The sequence below is a fragment of the Tubulanus polymorphus genome, chromosome 3, assembly GCF_964204645.1.
Source record: "Tubulanus polymorphus chromosome 3, tnTubPoly1.2, whole genome shotgun sequence".
In the NCBI taxonomy this organism is placed as follows: domain Eukaryota; kingdom Metazoa; phylum Nemertea; class Palaeonemertea; order Tubulaniformes; family Tubulanidae; genus Tubulanus; species Tubulanus polymorphus.
The window spans coordinates 24,163,922-24,182,652 of NC_134027.1; the positions used below are offsets into that span (position 1 = coordinate 24,163,922).

Genomic DNA, 18,731 nt, shown 5'->3' on the forward strand with positions numbered 1-18,731 from the left:
TGCTTGATTAGGGAGTAACACATAATCACTCACTTGATACGAAAATGCTATCAAAACAATGCTGTGGCAAGTGAGTCAAGTCACTCACAGTGTTCACTACCCTAACCCTTGTACCCTAACCAAATGGACCCGTTATAAATGAATCGCCCATACATAATCTGGCACGGGGCAAACTTGACCTGGAATTTTTGGATGATCCCGATGCTTGTATGATCCCGACAAAGCAACAGCTTGCTTTACTGAGAAGTTTAACTCCTAAAGCATAGCTGATGCAGCAAGAAGAACCTCAATCCTAAAACATAAAACAGATTTATTATTAAATCATTCTAAATAACGTGTTCGGTTTTTGTTCATTTCAGGAGAACATCAAATTGATGTAACATTCGAAGGTATGCCCGTACCGAACAGTCCGTTCAAGGTCAACGTGGTACCAGGATTCGACGCCAGTCGTGTCAAAGCTTACGGCCCAGGTAAATAGAGTTAGCTTCGTAGAATCCATCATTTTCTCTAAAATTTTCAAATCCCTTAAAGCCGAATTTTATCGCAGACCTGCAGAACCAAAGAATGGAAAAATCAAATTCGCTTAAGGCCTCGTAGTTGAGATGATCATTAGGTTGAAGACTAAAATGGCGACTTCACCTTTCTGAATTGAATCGGAAATAGAAATTGGGACTCCTAAAGGGAAACAACTTCAGTAATGTGATGACTTATCCAATGACGACTTAATTGAGTTCGGCTGTAGAAAACTGATGATTCCCATTAACACGTCGGTAGCCAACCTCGATATCTCGTAGTTCCAGTTCTGCCATCATTGCCACTACGAGTTTTCACCCCTTCTTATATTCCCTGTTCGATATTTGCGCTCTGGCGCACAGGAATGACACGTTTCCTGATTTGCTGGCAATGTGAACAAGCTCATCTCCATTTCCAATGCTCAATGATCAGTTGTGAAAAATGGCAGACTACATGACAGCTCTTTTGCCAACTACGAGATAACTTATAGTGGCAACCGCAGCACTGTATGACCGTGGAGGTAGCGATCATGTTCAGCTACAACAAGATAATGACAAACTGTTTTTATGAATGCAGGTTTGGAGGGAGGCAGCACTAACACCCCTCAGGTATTCACCGTCGAGACGCGCGGCGCCGGTCAGGGAGGACTCGGTCTGTCGATCGAGGGCCCGTCCGAGGCTAAGATGACGTGTCGCGATAACCGCGACGGAAGCTGCACGGTCGAGTATCTGCCAGAGAAACCCGGAGAATACGACATCGGAGTGAAATTCGCTGAAACGCACGTGCCAGGTAGGAATTACTGACACTCCCCCCTGAAAATAATCCCTATTTACATCAGGTGGGAGATCAAGCACTTTCAATCCTCAATTGAAATATTCATAATTTACAAGTTTGCAATATTAATCTAAATATCCCGAATAAATATGATTTTAACTTATTATGGTTCATTGCGACTGGCCCCAGTAGTTTACGTACATTCAAAAATTTCCGTCAAATTTCATGGTTTTAAAAATAGATAGCAATCCAATGAACATTGATTTTAGGCAACATAAAAATGATATTAAATTTGAAAAATGTATTAATGAACTTGATGATGATTTACCGCCCAGTTTATTCCAATTTAGGATTTCAATTTAGATTATCAAACTTTCGATAGAAACGATAGATTGTACTCTGCTTGTAATGTTTCGCTGATGAATCACATTCTATTTCTGATAGTATCTTACTTGACGAACCCCGCACAATTCACTTGAATCCAAACAATTATAGTAACCCAGTGGGTTCATAAAGTATCTTACGTCTGATCGCCAAATTTCTGGTTTTACGAATCTCTATTTCGGGTAATTCGCAGGAAGTCCGTTCCACGTCGGAATCCAGAATAAACTCGACCCGACGAAGGTGAAGGTTAGCGGACCGGGCGTCGACCCGAACGGCGTACGTAATCTGCAGCCGACGTCGTTCACGATCGACACGATCGAGGCCGGTTCCGCGTTCTTAGAAGTGAATACGATCGATAAGAAAGGTCAGTGATAATAACTTCACAGGTCAATTTCGTGAAAAACTTTTAACTTCTGCAATAATGGTGAAAACATCTCGTGCGTGTGTATCGGCCTGACTCGCGGTCGGTTTATCATTGTTTAGAAATATCCTTTTGATTTATAACAGGAAAGAAGAAGCCCGCTGAAGTGACCCCGGTCGGCGACGGTACCTACGACTGCACTTACACCCCCGAAACTGAGGGACCGTGCAAAGTAGAGGTGAAATACGCCGACAAGCAGATCCCGGGAAGGTAAGAATATCGAGCGTTCTGATTGAACGTAGCGTCAGGGTCTAGTTGAGCAGTCATGGTTATAAAACTCTTGTTTAATGTGATCGCCATGTTCAAATGTGACAATCAAGGATTCAGCTTGTGGCAAGTGAGGGTCCACAAGGTGTCGCCAGTGCTTATTCGGATTTCTTCTCGGATTCAATTAAGATTTATCCATAACTTCTCGAATTCTATGAATAATAGATAAAGATGGCGCTATGTATGAACCTTAGAGATAAACCTGAGATCATTAGGATGCATCATTTGCCTAAAGTCTGATGTTGGAGGCTAAAAATCTAGGTGAAAGTTCTGAACTGAATTTTGATACAGTTTGTCGTATTGATACACATACCATCTAGCGGGATAACTGGTCATTTGTTAGATTGGCTAGCCAAATTGAACTTTTCAAGTTTCATAGATTTGTAGTCAAATCAAGGCTTATCCTGAGTTATATGCTTCTGGGTTAGTATTTGATAGCTACTGTTCCTTTATATAGGTATCAAATTTGCTCGTGGGGTTGAAAGATCTAAGTTGATTTTTTTTCGATTTTTCAGTCCATTCGGTACGAACATCTTACCCGCCCACGACGTAACGAAGGTTAAAGTCGACGGAACAGGAATAAAACCTGAAGTTATGGCCAGTTTCCCGGTTACGTTCATGATCGACACGAGAGAAGCCGGAATCGCCGATTTAGAAGTTCAGATCCTTGTAAGTATAAATACCCTGCGAAATGCTTCTGTGGCAAGTGAGGATCTACCAGGTTTCGCTAGTGTGCAGTAGGACATCAACTATTGCGACAATAGAGGATTCCTCTTGAAGTGAAGATCCACTGGGTGTCACTAGTGTGCTGTAGGACATCAACTGCTATGGCAATAGAGGATTCCACTTGTGGCAAGTGAGGTTCCTTGGTCTTCCACACTTGCAATAACTCCTCCATGTTTGATATCAAATTAACTTATCTATTAGAAGTAAATCATTTATCAATGAAAACTTGTAAAATCAGTTCAAAGTTGAAAAAGATGAACTGATTTTGACAATGTAAAATCATCTGTTAGTTACGCCATCTGGTGATATAGCCGGAGTATCAGTACCTCAATTCGATATGTTTCTGTTACAGGACCCGACCGGTCAGCCGGTTCGACCTCAGATCCTGGATAACGGCGACGGCACGTACACGGTCGCCTACACCCCCGAGGACGTCGGAACGTACCAAATCACCGTGAAATTCGGCGGCCAACCCGTGCCGAAAGCTCCGTTCAAAGTCGCGTCGAAACGGTGCGGTGACGCGAAAAAATGTTTCATCACAGGTATGTATAATCCGGTCTCACTGTCCCTCAGTACGATTCCAGATTCCAAACTTATTCCAGAAACTAGTTCGATATCGTTGAATCTTACTTCTTAGATAGAATGGCCACTGGCAGCCAAGGCAAACTTCAAATTTCGTAGCAAGTCCACTAGTAATAGATCGCGCCATAGTTTGTTTTTACGCATTTCATATATTTGGCCATTTTGGAATATGGTCCGAACCACTAGAATCGGGCTCAATTTTGTAGCTCACAATTTTGGTTACTTTGACTGCGGTTCGGACTAACTGATATTCGGTTTCGCTTACTTCGCAAATAGTCGCCTTACTAGCAAAACAGAAGTTCACCCAGATTTAGAGGAATTTTTGATTCATCAAATTTCGGTGTGGAAAGTTTTAACTTTTGTCATTGACCAAAAGAAATATAAATAGAAGCCATTTCGAAGCGTCTAGGGAACAAATTCGCCTAGAAATTCAATCAGTTTCGATAATTGATAAATGACCTAATTGACCTCAAGGTGAAGGTCAGTGATTCCTTGTTGTTTTGGAAACGACCTAGATAGAATGTCAAGTTATGGACAGATGAACCTTTTCGAAAGGTGTAATTCATCATTTCTGGACTGGTTCAGTGCACGGCGAAGATGTGTTGTATTTTTTTTTTGTTCTCTCTTGATGTACAGTTTTATGATTATTATTACCATCAGCACTGCTTACACCTGTTATCTGCTCGATGATTTATTACTGCCAGATGTTGTTTTCAATCGTCAGTGAACTGAGTGTAAAATGAACGTTCTCCTACGAAGATCTATCGGAGTACATCTCAAGAATGTCACCTTGAGTTGTTTTTAGTCGATGATTCTTATTTTTGCCTTCTTGAATTACCACTGATGCGATAGACTCCCTTAACCTAAATTGATTAGGTCGAAATTGATGTTTTTGGTACCATCCTCGTAGCACGGGCGGGGCTCGATACAAAAGGAAATACTAAGCAGGAATGTTAGACCGATAACTATCACGACTATCGGTGTTAGATAATTTTGAAGAAAATTCGCAATTTTCTGAAAGAACGGGTGTCGTCAAATTTGCAGATTCCGACGATCTCGGTCTCGACGAAAAGGGTCATGTCAATGGGAAGGGAGGGATCCGAACCTCTGAGACCACCCCTTAGATCTACCTCTGCACAAATCTCCTGACACTACAGCCTTTGGTACATACTTCATGAAAGGTCTATTATCGGGCCTCGTGACTTCATCTTTCATCATCGTCTGCTCGTATTTTTCAGAGGGTCTCGAAGAGTACGTCGTCGTCGGGCAAGAGTCCGTCCTGACGATCAACACGTCCGAAGCCGGTCAAGGTCAGATCAACTGCCACATCCGTAACCCGGTCGGACAGGAAGCGGACATCGACATCGAAGACAACGGCGACGGAACCGTGTCGATCTTCTACACGCCGTTAACGCAGGGCGCGTACACTATCAACATCAAGTTCGGCGGTGAGTCCGTACCGCAGGGAACCTTCGTTCAACAGGTATGGAAAAAAAAAAGTTTTTTGATTCTAATTTTATCGGCAGAAAGCATGCGGATTCAACTGCAAATTTGAACGCGGTTAAAACTGTGTTTAAGTTAAGCTATCCTCACTGGCTGTGTTAAAAACCGGTGTGTGGTCGGGCTTTAGTAGAAATCTAGGATAAGGCGTGAAGTTTCCATATTATTTTGTAATTTCTATTTTTTTGGACGATTTATCATATCGAAAGACAGAATTAAATTATGAAATTAATTTCTTATTGTTCTCATGACCCATCATTGAGACTGTAATAGGGATTGTCCTGATGTTTGATCGATTTGATAATTTGTCTATTCGGCGTCCCTAACAAACCCACCAGAGGAATCGAACTCTGAACTTTCTCGATGGTCGGTTGAAATTCCAGAATTTTATTTGTTGAAATCAAGCGTCATAATCTAATACACCGTTTTAGCTTCAAAAAATTTGCTCGTCGCATTAGATTTCTGATAAAGCCTGACCAAACTCCGAGGAAATGAAAAAAAAAATAATATCAGATACGTTGAAAGGTTTGCGCTAATCCCTCCCGAGCGATAATTTGTTGTATGTTGTTATCGTTGTTTGTGAATGTGTATTGTCTTGTTATTATTCTTCATCATATAGCCAACTGTATTCTCCCTGGCAAGCGGCCCTCCTGAAACCCGAAATAAAAGCACTCTCGGTTAAATGCCCTAGTCCGGTTTTCTCCGATTCTAATGGGGTACCGACAGCACTACTGTGGCAAGCGAGGATTCTGCGATGGTCCGCCAGCTGTCGCTAATGGCATCTGCTTTACTGCGATTAAATTCTGCCTACATTTCTATTAAATTTGAGTAAATTTATCTCACTAGTAAATCAAATTTTTACGGAAATCTATACCACACACTGAAAAAGTGAATCTCATATCGAAGCCATGTCTTGTTTGATAATATTCAGATTTGGAGCCTAAAAATTCACACAAGTTCGAATATCATCGAAAATGAACTAATTTTCACTACAAACGACCCACAGCGTATTGGAGTACCGGTACCTGATCGGGATAACAAACGTGAAAACCTTATTCAAAACAAATCCGGCCAGTTCTTTCATTTGGGTTTTCAAGAGGTTGAGCTATGAATATTTGATTGTCATCTCCCATCGAACGAGTTGGAACCCCGCATTTTCAGAATAACGTAGAAGCGCCGATCTTGCCCGGGAGAATATGGTATCCGTTTATTCCGAGAGTTTTCAAACAGCTCTCTATTATCACCATCATCGCACATCATCGCCACCAGGTGGAAGCACTCTTTTCGAACGCGACGCTTAAAATATCTCTGCACCCGAACAACATCGCTGACTATCTCTTAATCGACAACTTGTAAAATCTTTCAGTAACTCGACTGTAGGGATTTAGTGCCACTATATACCCGTCGCTCAAAGTCATGTTCGACTCGCATAGTTCGAATTTTTCGCAGGTGGTTTAAACGTTTACACACGGCAGCCGGCACTTAACTCAGCGTCCCCATCTTGTTTAGAAAAAAATTCATCTCAATTTTTATTATATAAGCTTGGCCCGTGACCATCATACGAGTTTAGCTGTTTTTTGTTAAAACGTTAAAACAGTAACAAAGATTTATTTATGCATTCCTGAAGAATATCACGATTGCGAATAATTCAATTCAATCGTCAAAATGTCGCCAGTGAATGTCAGGTCAGGTATTTTATTCAAGTTTTGAATTATTCATTTTCGACAGTATGAAGCAGTATATATGATATCTTTCAAGGGGTCGATAGATTTTCAAGTTACGTAGTTTTCTTTTTTCGAGAAATCATGACGCCCGTTAGAGATTCGAAGCGACTTATCGCGAGATCTTAAAACCTCAATTTCAACCGATCCGCCAGATCAAGTGTTAAATATATCTACGAAGGTTATATGGAAATTGCTCAGAAATGAAAGGGTTAAAAGTGCTAAAAACGATTACCGCGAATCGATATTGATATCAGTTTTGACCGGAAACTAAACTTCAACCGATCTGTCGATCTGTCGATCTGCCGATCTGCCGATCTGCTGATCTGGGGTGAAAGAATTAGATTAATCAGTTGTTACATTACTGCTGTAAATCAGAACTTCCCGATGATAACTGACTACAGTAAAACCTGTTTTACATTCCTTCCTTCGCCGCTCGTCTCATCCTCGTTCTCCCTCTTCCCCATCTCCTTTCCCGCCCTGTCCGGGCTCTCGCCTCTATATTGCCCGTGCCTTTCTCCTCTTCCCCTCACACAGGGTGGCACTGACCGTGGTAAACCTGGACAAATAAGGGAATTGGAAAACAATCCGGGAAAACTCGGGGAATTCAACAAATTTTACCATAAACCTAGAAAACTCAGGAAATTCAGATAATGCCATTGACCACGTGTTTCTTAATCAGTACGTGATTCAATGAAAAATGAATGAATTGTAACATTTTAAAATTTCTCTGATTCACTTTGGGAATTTTGTGGAAAAATCAGGGAAAAGGCGATTTGCAAATTGTGGAAAGTGACCACCCTGTTAAACACCTTTCAGCTTTCTTCCTACCCTCCCCTCTCTTCTTAACCTTGGCCAATCTCATTACTTTTCTTTCTCCACATCTATCATTCCCTCCTCTCCATTCTCCCTCTATCTTACCATCACCTCTTTATCTCTTCTCTCCCACTCTATCTCCCTCTCCTCACTCTCTCTCTCTCTCTCTTGCTGTTGATAATGAACGCACGGTGTATAATATGTAAACCAACTGGTGGAGTCTGTCAGTTCACGGATTATAACTCCATAAACTCAATAATTATCAGATCATTGATTAACGACCTAGTACACTTCTGTTAGAGAGCGTATAGATCTTCTGTCGATCTCTTATTCATTTCGGTGAAAAAAAAAACGATTTTAGCTTTGGCCACGTACTAAACTAGACCACCCCTGACTCGGACGAACTGAGGCCGGCAAAATTGATCTGAGGTATAAAGCAAAGTCCAAGTTAAGGATTGGAGAATGCGTTAGGAAGTCGGAAAAATTGTTTTGAGCTCGTCAAAAGTCCAAATTTGCCGTGTCCAGGGTTTAGTGTAGAAGCCATCATCATGTAGCTGGGCGCTATACATTTAGTTACTCGACCACCAGGTGAAGAAATCCATCGCGGCCACCAAAATTTTTTCTCAGTTATTTTGTGTCGCCATCATTTTCATTGGAAAAAAAAGCAAAAGGTTTATTTGCCATTGATGCTATGAAGCAAAACATTATTCTGGCCATATCCGATGTAAAGTTCGATAAGATCAGCGTATAAGTTCATTACCGATTCATCTTTGCTTTACATATCGTGTATTAATAAACGTACATCGTGCTAATATCTATCGTCGATACGAAGCGATATATCAGTCTGGTAGCGAGCGAGAGAGAGAGGGGGAAAAATAACGCATTACTGTCGACGTTGGTATAACATATAACGTTTATTCGTTCGAAGGTATGCGCCCGTCTGAAAATAGATATCATCCTGAAAATACCAGCGGCAGCAGCAGCAGCAGTGAGAGATGTTCGGAAAGCTCTTTCAGATATACTCCTGTACGGTTGGGTTGTTTGTGTACGGTTGAATTGGCTGATACTGGCGGGTATACTGCCAGAAAGAAACAGTGTCTGGCGAGTAGTCTCTCGCTGGTCTCTTGTCAAACCGGGGTTCATGAGTTTGAATCCTGGTGGTAGCAGCCATTCAGTCTTTCACTGGTTTCTCATCAGAGTTTCTTGGTCGACAACTCTTAAACTTCCCTCTTTATTGTAAGAGTGAAAAAGAAGCCACATGCAAGTAGCACTCAGTGGGTATGCGATCAAGAGATTTGAAAATCCAATATGACTGCTTTGCAGCCATATTTGATTATATAGTTTGTGGAGAGCCTAAAGCTGAAGAGAGAGCAGTTAAGACATTAATGATGGTAGAAGTTTTTAAAGAAAGTGTCCGACTTTAACCATCAAGATATCAACCATCAGGGTATCACTTGAGCAGTTTATATTGCCAACCAATAAATTGCGCACTAGAGTAGAAGTAAAAGTAATTTAGAGGGTGATAAAATTGTGGTGGAATATATAATGATTCATCAACTGAGTATTTTGAAAGATATGTGTTGGGGTAATGTATCAGTTCAATGGATTGGATGGCAAATTACATGGGAATGTTTTGATTGGCAATAAAATGAGCTTAGACTGGTCTTAAGTTGTAAAATTGTCTATAGACCCAAAATGAGCTGAGACTAGTCTAAAGTTATGAGATTGGTTATACGTTAACTAAAGTGGGTTTCAAACTGGTCTTAAGTGGTTTAATTGGTCGTAGAACCAAATTGAGCTTAGGCTGGTAATGTAAGCTCGACTATGCAACGGCAATTGTTCTCCTCTTTGCTGTAGACTGATGTATATAATGAGATAGATTTTAGAATTACGGTGAAATTTGTAAGTTCTGAGAATGTGTATTCAATCATCTCAGTAAGTCAGTTGTAGTAGACAGTAGTTAAGCAGCGGCTAATGGGGTTTAGTTTTCTGTCGGCGCGATGTTTAGGTACAGTTTCTGGTAGATGTTTGAGTTAGCTGTATGTCTGTATACGTGCGCCATATAACTGCAGTACGTTAAAGTCGTTAAAGTCTGGACGATTCGTTTTAATGAATTAACTCTCATCCGACCGTCTACCCTGACCTATCGTTAGTTGAATTACCCGGCAATTTCACTGAAATCTATCGATACGTGATACGATTGAAACTGACAGGACGATATTTCTCAAAACTAAGAATGATTTTCATTCCAACATTCCAAGTAAAGCTCACGCTCAATTTCATTACCTATGATCGAAAGGCTGACCCCCTAGGCATCAATTTTCAAGATTGGCTCATCTTTAGCCAGATCACCTGGGGATGATTTGGCCCTGGCTTAATTGGCGCGGGTCAGGCGCGAGTCAAATTTGGCACGTTCCTAATTAGAGAGGGCTTCCACACGTAAACCACTCATTCAATACTAAACAATGCTTAAACAAAGTGAAGTGAGTCATTTCCGGACCAGTTGCAATTTGCATGCAATGATTTGACCTGTGCAAAATTTGGCTCGGGCCTTGTCTGTTTTTTGGTCGGGACAAACAGGCACAGGCTCATTTGGCACCCGTGTGAACAGTTGTTTCGGGCCAAATTTGGCCTGACCAAAAACTCCACATTAAACTAGACACGGTTTAAATAAAAATTGCGGAAAAAATAGCCATTGCGGAATATTCAACGTCATGTTAACGACTTGATAGAAATATTAGGACAAATAGGTTGGGAGAATTTTTTGGAAAGTTATGTGTGCTAGGCTGATCTACATCAGAGTATGTATAAGCGCAGACACAATATTTCATACGGTATTATAAACTGTTAGGATGTATGCGTATATACAGCGCTGCTCAAACCGAAGCGTGGCCTTCGTTTTCTTTCTCGTTCGAGCCACGCGAGAAAAACCTTGAAAAAATAACGGATCGACTTTCACTTATTCGCCGGGGTTTTTTTTTTTTTCATTCCCGCAGCGTTGAACGGGGAGATTATACCCGCGGTACTTATAAGGGACCCTGGTAATGAATGATTAGAGCCTTATCGCCGGTGCTGATAGGCCGTTTGAGAGCCGGCCGGCGATTGGTCGACGCGACGACGCACGCGAGCGAGGTGTTGCTTCGCGAATAGCGCGGCGTTCGTTCGTGCGTGGCTTATAGCGGCGTCGCTGGCTCGCTTCTGCAACTCGCGGTAATTCGGATTAATCGACGTTGTTGCGAAATTGTTGTTTTTATTTCTCGCGATAATTCGTGGATACTATCCGTATACTACCGCTGCTGTTGTTGCTGCTGCTGCTGCTGCTGCTACCGTTGTTGTTGTTGTCTCTGGTGGCGCTCGTCTGTCGCGCGTGTGTGGAACTTAATTACGAAAATATTAATCAGGGAAACCTAATTATCAATCTTGCTCAATTTACCGTGACCCGTGACCCGGAAAAAACGCAAACCGATTGTCGGAATATTTTCCAGAGGATAACCCGTGATTGCTAGTTCGATCTGTAAGTTTTTTAATGGTGCGCGTGTTTTTTTATTATACGCGGTGTGTGTGTGTGTTGTGAACCCCTGATTTTAGTAGAACTACCCCCCTCCCCCTCCCCCTGTCAGCGGTAATTTCACCTCGTCCGGAACTATTGAAAATGATAAAATCGAAACTCACTCGATGCAAATATGAAACGAAATTTTTTCATCGAATCAGAAATCAAAAAGACACAACCAAGGGGCCACTTACCTGGAAATCATGATAAAGGAAAATTTCTTTTCTTTAGTCGGAAAATTTTGTAAAACAAAATAGTTTAAAATCAAGGAGAAGTCAGGGAAATTTTTTGAGATTGCTACAAGGTGCGTAAAATCAAACAGTTTCTGTCAATGACTTTAGTATTCGACTGTGCTAATTTGTTGGATTCTTAGCAAATCAAGTCAAGGAAAACAATATCATATCGGGGAATAGTTGGGGAAATACAAGTCAAATAAAATTGACCACCGCGTAGATTTTCTTTCAATCTTTCAAATTTATATTCAGTGGGTTTTTAATTCTGGTATCTGTTCTCCACGTCTGTAGTGTACAGGCTATTCCGCTACTACTCCGAAAATATCTGAATTCTTCTTATAAGATACTGACGAGCGAACGCCTAATTCTATTGCTAGTTGTGATCATCAGTAAGTGTGTGGTGCGTTAACGCATGGTTCTCGTAGCGCGAAAATTCCTGACATTTTTCCTGTCCGAAACATAGTCATTAGGCTTCTATATAGGGCTTTATACACCTTTCTGTTTGCTAGAAGCCGTGTTCAGTCGATTTAGACGTGTCTCTCATGTTGAGCCATGAAATTCGAATCGCTTTTTATGTTTTTGTCATATCCCCTTTCAACTTCTAACTTTTACAGCCCATAGGTTCGCAAAGGTTGCTTCATTAGCGGATCCAGCATTTTGAAAAGGGTGGGCGTAAATAAAAACAATTTGATAGCACTCCCAAATAAAATTTTGGAAAAATAGACACAATGAGGTGCACTCTGAGTGTACTTTCGTAGTACAATAGAAAGAAAGTAATTTATGTGGTGATGAAGATTCAGTTAATCCGCTGTAACGCAATTTAGATTTGTGGCTACCATCCAGCAAACTAGTCAGTTCTATATTCATTGGCTTGAAAAAATCATGAAAAATTAGGGGGCGCACGCCGCGTATGCCCCGCCTGGTTCAGCCACTGGTTAGACCCGCGTTTAAGTGTAGAAAATCTATTTTTTGTCTAATTCGGTTTGTAAATGCCTTCGTTATGCGATTGGAACGCTTTCTTTTTTTCAAAAAACTGCTTTCGTTTTTAAACTTAAGAAGTAAAAAGTGAGAAATTTTATCAGTTCAAGTACAACGATAACTGTTTACGCTTCGAGATGAACACTCGCAGACTTTTAGAGATAACCGGTCTGTTTACATCATGTGACCACGCGCGCGAGCGTTCTGATTGGTCGGATAGAAGCAGACGGCTTACATTATACTCCGTTTCAATTTGCATTGAAAAATGCGTACATATGATATTTTGCTCTGTCAAAATTTCTATCTATACCAGAAAGAGAATATTATGAATTGTGAATTTTTCTGCAATAATGCTATTGCGTACATACTTCTGAAATTTAATAGGATTTTACATTTGAATAAACAGCAGTTTCACGCAGTCATCTCAACATTTCCGAATTATAAAAATCTCATAAAAGTGACATAGGCTGCAGTTGCTCTTAAGTTGGTTAACCAGTGCATTATTACCATGGTATTGAGCAACTGGCTTGTGTGGGGGTAACACTTTTGGCAAAAAGCATGACTTGACCAGGATTTGAACCAACCACCTCTCGGTCGCCAGTCTGACACCATATCCATTAAGCTATGAGAACAGGACAGTTTTGTAGGGGTTTATCTATTTATTTATTTATGCAAACATCGATATTGGTTTTCATTCACCTGGTATATAGTAATCATAGTTAACTAGTATTGATAGGCGATGGTTATCGTTAATGAGGCCCTGCTCCGGGTTACTCTAATTAAACCCTACATTCCGCACAAAATCCCCTGCGATCCACGAATTCCAGCCAGCTTTAGATATACATGAATATACCATGCAGTCCGTTTACACGAAAAAGTTGAACTCAAATTTTTAGTTTTTTTGCTATTTCCAATGAGGAAAACGATTCAAACTTCACCGTTTTCAATACCAGTATTTCATGAAATCTTGTGTTAGATTTTTGTTGACGTTTATACGAGGTCTAGATTCAAGTTGAAAAATTGAAAAAAAAGATTACCTTGATTTTCACTCATTTCTGAACATAAATTTCTGAAAAATGAACTAATTTTCACTTGACTCGGAAATGCTTTGATTTTTACTTAATTTTCAATTTTGACCGTCAATCTTGACTCAAACTTCCTACCACCGCGATAAGACAGTTAGATATTTTAAGTATTTCAGGATTTCTGTTAATAATACGTAGGTTCGATAGCATTTTTCCAGTTTTTGTTTTCGTAGAAGTATTGAAAAATAGTTAAAAATCTGATTTGTGAAGTGTTTATAGAGAGCACAGTCATTCCATACCCCCTTCAGTGTTGAAACCTTAAGAACTTTCAAGACTGCACTCATAAAATCAAAATGTTTAGGATATTTATATTGAGTATTTGATTAAGTTTTTGACCTTTTTTAGAGTGTTTTTCTTGTTTCATCGACTATTTTCCTAGACAGAACTGAAATAAGCTTACATTTAGGCTGGTATTGAGTTGTTAGATTAGCTGTGGAACCAAAAGTAAGCCTAGACTTGAATTAATTCGTTAGATTGGCTATAGTACCAAAATGAGCTTAGACTGGTCGTAAGTTGTTACATTGGCTAAAACCAAAATTTGCTTAGACTGTTCTTTGGTTGTTAGATTGGCTATAGGACCAAAATGAGCTGGTCTTTAAAACCAGAATGGGTTCAGTTATGTTTCAACTGGGACCAATTGTCAAGTCATTGCCCATAGCTTTGAACTTTAAAGCGAAATCTCGGTCTGGAATTTCTTCAAAACAGTTGGGATATTATAATGTGTGAAAAATTGGGTGAAAATCTGTATTCCTAGAAATTCAAAATAAAAATCTAAGATAAAAAGATAAAAAACTCTGAGAAAAAACTGAATTTTCGACTTGTCAGATCTTAGCAGGTTTTTTTCTTGTTAGTAGGATGATGTATAAGGAACTTAAGTAGATCAAGGATGAACAGAGGTTTTCGTTAGATAGAAATCCATCAAGACCGAAATGATAGCGTACCGATGGGATGATTTAGTTTTATAACCCCCCATCCCTATCTCTCCCTTCTCTTCTCTCCCTCGCTCGTTCTCGGAGGCTTGCTCAACTCGCTGGTATGCCTGGCCTCGGCTAAACATAGCATAAACCTCGGGGCGTGTGTAAACATAAAACATGAAACTGTTTTCTCCGCGGCGAGCAGCGAGCAGCGAGCAAGAGAATCTACTGTCGGTGTGTTTCGCTAGTTTTTATATAAAAATACTGCGAATCAGTGAAGAATCGAGTGAGGAATCAAGTGAGGGATAGATGAGAGGGGTTTATGAGGGTAATGCGCCACTGTTTGCGTACGTTCAAAGGCAGTAAATAAAACTGTCTAATCACTAGAATAGGTTTAATCAAGGCGATCCAGTTTCACTGTTATCACTGAATTCTGGAGCCAGCTCCAGAATGCGGTTTGATTGGAGTCTCACACAGTTGTGTGGGTTCAATTTAATTCTGAATGCAGTTCCACGGTTGTGTGGATCTATTGACTTTAGATCCAGTTCCACAGTTGTGTGGGTTTAATTTGACTCTGGATCCAGTTCTACAGTTGTGAGGGTTTAATTTGACTCTGGATCCAGTTCCACAGTTGTGGGATATATTTCGATTTCACAGTATTCCAGTCTTGCATCAGGAGTCCTATGTTATTACGATAAGATATAAGCAATGATATAGAACGCATTGTACAGTTTTAACGCAAGTCACAATAGCTACAGATTCAGATTTATTGTTCTACAAAATGATAACATTTCTCTTTTCTCAGAACAAAATAGATACAATATCACATCACAAGTTTACTGTAGGTTCGATGATTAATGGCACAATTTGAGTCGAGCAGTTTCTTCTATAAATACCTGAACCCTTCGCACTACGGAGATTGCTTAGGTTATGATAGAGAAGACCTGAAGCCCCTACCCCCCTCTGAGAACTGAACCCCCTGCCCTCTGAACCCTCTGAGACCTGAACCCCCTATACCCTCTGAGACCTGAACCCCTTACCCTCTCTGAGACCTGAACCCCCTACCCCCTCTGAGACCTGAACCCCCTACCCTCTGAGACCTGAACCCCCTACCCTCTCTGCCCCGGTTGTATACCGTGTTAGAAGAGTGTTTTCATCGTGTTCTGTTTTGTCGTCATAAATCATAAAATTCAGCGCATGTTTGAATCACGTCGTTATCGCGAGGTAAAGGGTTAAAGCCGAAACCACTCTCCCCTTCTATTATACAACACCACTATCATCTATACCGGCGCCCCCTACTGGCATGCTTCCACGAAAACTTAACTGCATGCTGCTTTGATTTCAGGCCGTACCGCAAGCAGAATATGACCGTTTGGCGCCGCTGGTAAGTGTTGATTACGAAGAAACGAACAGAATTACGAATCGCGGTCGAATTCACTGAGGCGCGATTAATGAGGAATATACAGCGCGATTAGAAAAAATAAAATCCGCGTTGAGACTTTTTAGAAACGTTGAATTTTGACTGATATCAAGTTTCTAGGCATTTTCTTCGTTGAAAATGTTTCGGTCGGATCGATTCGAAAAATCGACGTCTGTAAATTGTAGAAAAATGAGTTAAATTAGAGGAATCTGTGAAAAAAAGAGTAAAAACGTGCGGAAAATGCATGAAAAGTATCTGTAGAAATATTTTTATCTTAGTTGAATTTTACTCGCGCCTATGCAATGCACCTCGCGCATCGTCCAAGCATATAATGTGCTTTTATCAAATTGGAAAATTACGTCTTTCCGAAAATGTCGATAATTTTTGTCGAGAAAAAGATAAAGATGATATAAATCTTCCTGATTCAAAAACTATGAATGATGACTTAAAATATTTTCATCTGTATCATGATGACAATCATAATAATGATAATGATAGCGATGATGATTATTTTGATTCGGTTTTATTTGTTTCGACAGTCTGGTCCTCTCCCCGACGAAGAGATCATCTCCGCTGAACAAACTACACGCGCGCACGCAGCCCCGGCCGAGCCCAGTTACCCCGGTGGATACAGACCTGTCGATTTCTGTTTACCCGTTGGTCCCGAATTCAATAAAGTATCAGGTACGTTTCATTATTGACGAACTAAACAAAACAACCTTTAGAATATTCATTTGCTTTCTCGAATTTAACCGATTTCACGAAAAGGTCGAACTATTAAATTTATTTTAGGTAAACCGTATTGACAAAGAGATTAACTTGATTTTAGAGTTAAGCCTTTTTGTGAAACAATACTCAGGGCCCAGTTTCAACAAAAGGATTAAGGCCTAAATCGATTTAAGATAGACTGAATAAATGAAAAAATTAAATTGATTTATGAGTTAAACCTTGTCGTGAAACTGGACCCAGGGGTATAATTTTGAATTCTTAATTACCTCTCAGTACATTCTGACAACCTGTTCTGGCGCTCTACCAGGGCTGCTACTAGCATTTGAATGTTGGGGGGGCAAAGAAACCCGAAAAAGGGTTCTTCTGATAGGCCCTAACAAAAACTCTAAGGCCTATAATAAAATGCTTGTCAGTCCTAAATGAAGGATTCTACATTTGATTTCTATTGGATATAACAAAAATATTTACAAAAAGGGGCACTTTTCCCAAAATTCTGGAGGGAAACTGCCACCCGCTATGAACGGCCTTGTCTACCTATTCCGGAATCGCATAATCTGTAAACCTGATGCAAAGATGCCGGTAGAGAGTTTGTAATCCAGAATTGGTTGTCCTAATCAAGAAAATTTTTCATCTGAAACCTGTGTTAAAGTCTTCCTTGTTTTCTTTGATCCTAGTTTCTGTGAATGTACCTTCATCCGTTTTTTTGTGTTTTTTTTTGCAGCAAAGATCAAAATGCCGTCTGGTGAAACCATCGAGCCGAAAATTGAAGATAACAAGGACGGAACGGTGACCGTTCGTTTCACCCCGAGTGAAGTCGGACAACACGATCTAACCGTCAAATATAACGACACACCGATTCAAGGTAAGATTCTCAGAAATCCATTTCTTAACCCTTTCAATGCTGACTAATTAATACCCTATAGTGCTGAAGATAATTTGAAAATTTTAAAAAATTCCACCCTAGTAATAACGGGAATACCACTATAGTGCGTCTACACCGCAGTGTAGTGTATCATTAGTTACTAGTATTTCACTATGTTTGACAGGTGCTGCCATTACTAATTACATTAATACACCACTGTGCGGTGTACTAGCAAAATCCATCACTGATTTATACACCGCACTGCAGTGTAGACGCACTGAAAGGGTTAAAGAGATCGTCATTCGTCAAAACTACGGATGTCGAGACACCGAGAAACTTCGCTACGACTCGCGAATAATGAAGAGTTAGATATAAGTCCCACAATCGCAAAGTTGAAAAGTTGAAAAATTATCAAAACATGAAGATTTATCTTTGAAAATCAGAATTTTCGGTTTTCCACTAAAAGCTATTATCTATTTCATTCCTGTGGGAATTTAACAAATTTTTTACCAAAAACCTAGAAATGGAATTTGGATAATGCTATTAACCATGTGTTTATCAGTACATGATCCAATGAAAAATGAATGAATTGTAAGTAACATTTTAAATTTCTCTGATTCACTCCGGGAATTTTGTGTAATTTTATCAATTTCATTCCTCTGGGAAATTGACAAATTTTACCAAAAACCTAGAAAACTTGGAATTTGGATAATGCTATTAACCATGTGTTTGTCAGTGCATGATTCAATGAAAATTTATCCGATTCACTTGGGGAATTTTATGTAATAACGTGGAAAAAAGCAGGGAAACACGGGATTTGTTAATGGGTGGAAAGTGGCCGCCCTGCTTAATACCGAGTGCTCGTCGAGGCATGTGTTGCAGATTCCCATTTACTTCGCGAATAATTTCATCCAAATCGAAATGCCCTTTATACACTCAGTAAGACCGGAATTCCAGAATTCGGTAATAAACAAAAATCTATTAACTGATTCTGATTGTGATTTCGGGCGCGCGTAATTCGGGTTAAGAGCCATCGTCTCGAACTGCCTTAGAAATTTCAGTCTAATTCAACGACGACGATTGATTGCGTATTGTTCTCACGCTCGTTCGTAAGAAGTCGGGTTCTTTCCGCCCGCCCGAGACCTGAGTCAAATTCTAATGAATCGATACGACTCGAAATCAACAGTCGACGCGGCGTAGACGTACGGAGACAATTCGAGGAACGGAGTTTATTTTTCGACGCCCGCCGATTCTAC

General features: G+C 40.2%; 1 protein-coding gene across 5 annotated transcripts in view; it reads left to right on the forward strand.

The window, feature by feature from the left end:
- Positions 1–18,731, forward strand: part of LOC141901327 (filamin-A-like) — a 90,692-nt gene that overhangs the window by 45,170 nt on the left and 26,791 nt on the right. For 4 of the 5 annotated variants that reach the window (XM_074788502.1, XM_074788506.1, XM_074788503.1 and 1 more), the window contains 10 exons: positions 360–470; positions 1,090–1,302; positions 1,865–2,035; positions 2,179–2,302; positions 2,875–3,028; positions 3,438–3,627; positions 4,906–5,150; positions 15,810–15,848; positions 16,424–16,568; positions 17,335–17,475. In XM_074788502.1, coding sequence (XP_074644603.1) covers positions 360–470; positions 1,090–1,302; positions 1,865–2,035; positions 2,179–2,302; positions 2,875–3,028; positions 3,438–3,627; positions 4,906–5,150; positions 15,810–15,848; positions 16,424–16,568; positions 17,335–17,475 — 1,533 coding nt within the window. The remainder of the gene's footprint in view (positions 1–359; positions 471–1,089; positions 1,303–1,864; positions 2,036–2,178; positions 2,303–2,874; positions 3,029–3,437; positions 3,628–4,905; positions 5,151–15,809; positions 15,849–16,423; positions 16,569–17,334; positions 17,476–18,731) is intronic. The other variant, XM_074788505.1, reaches the window with a different exon arrangement.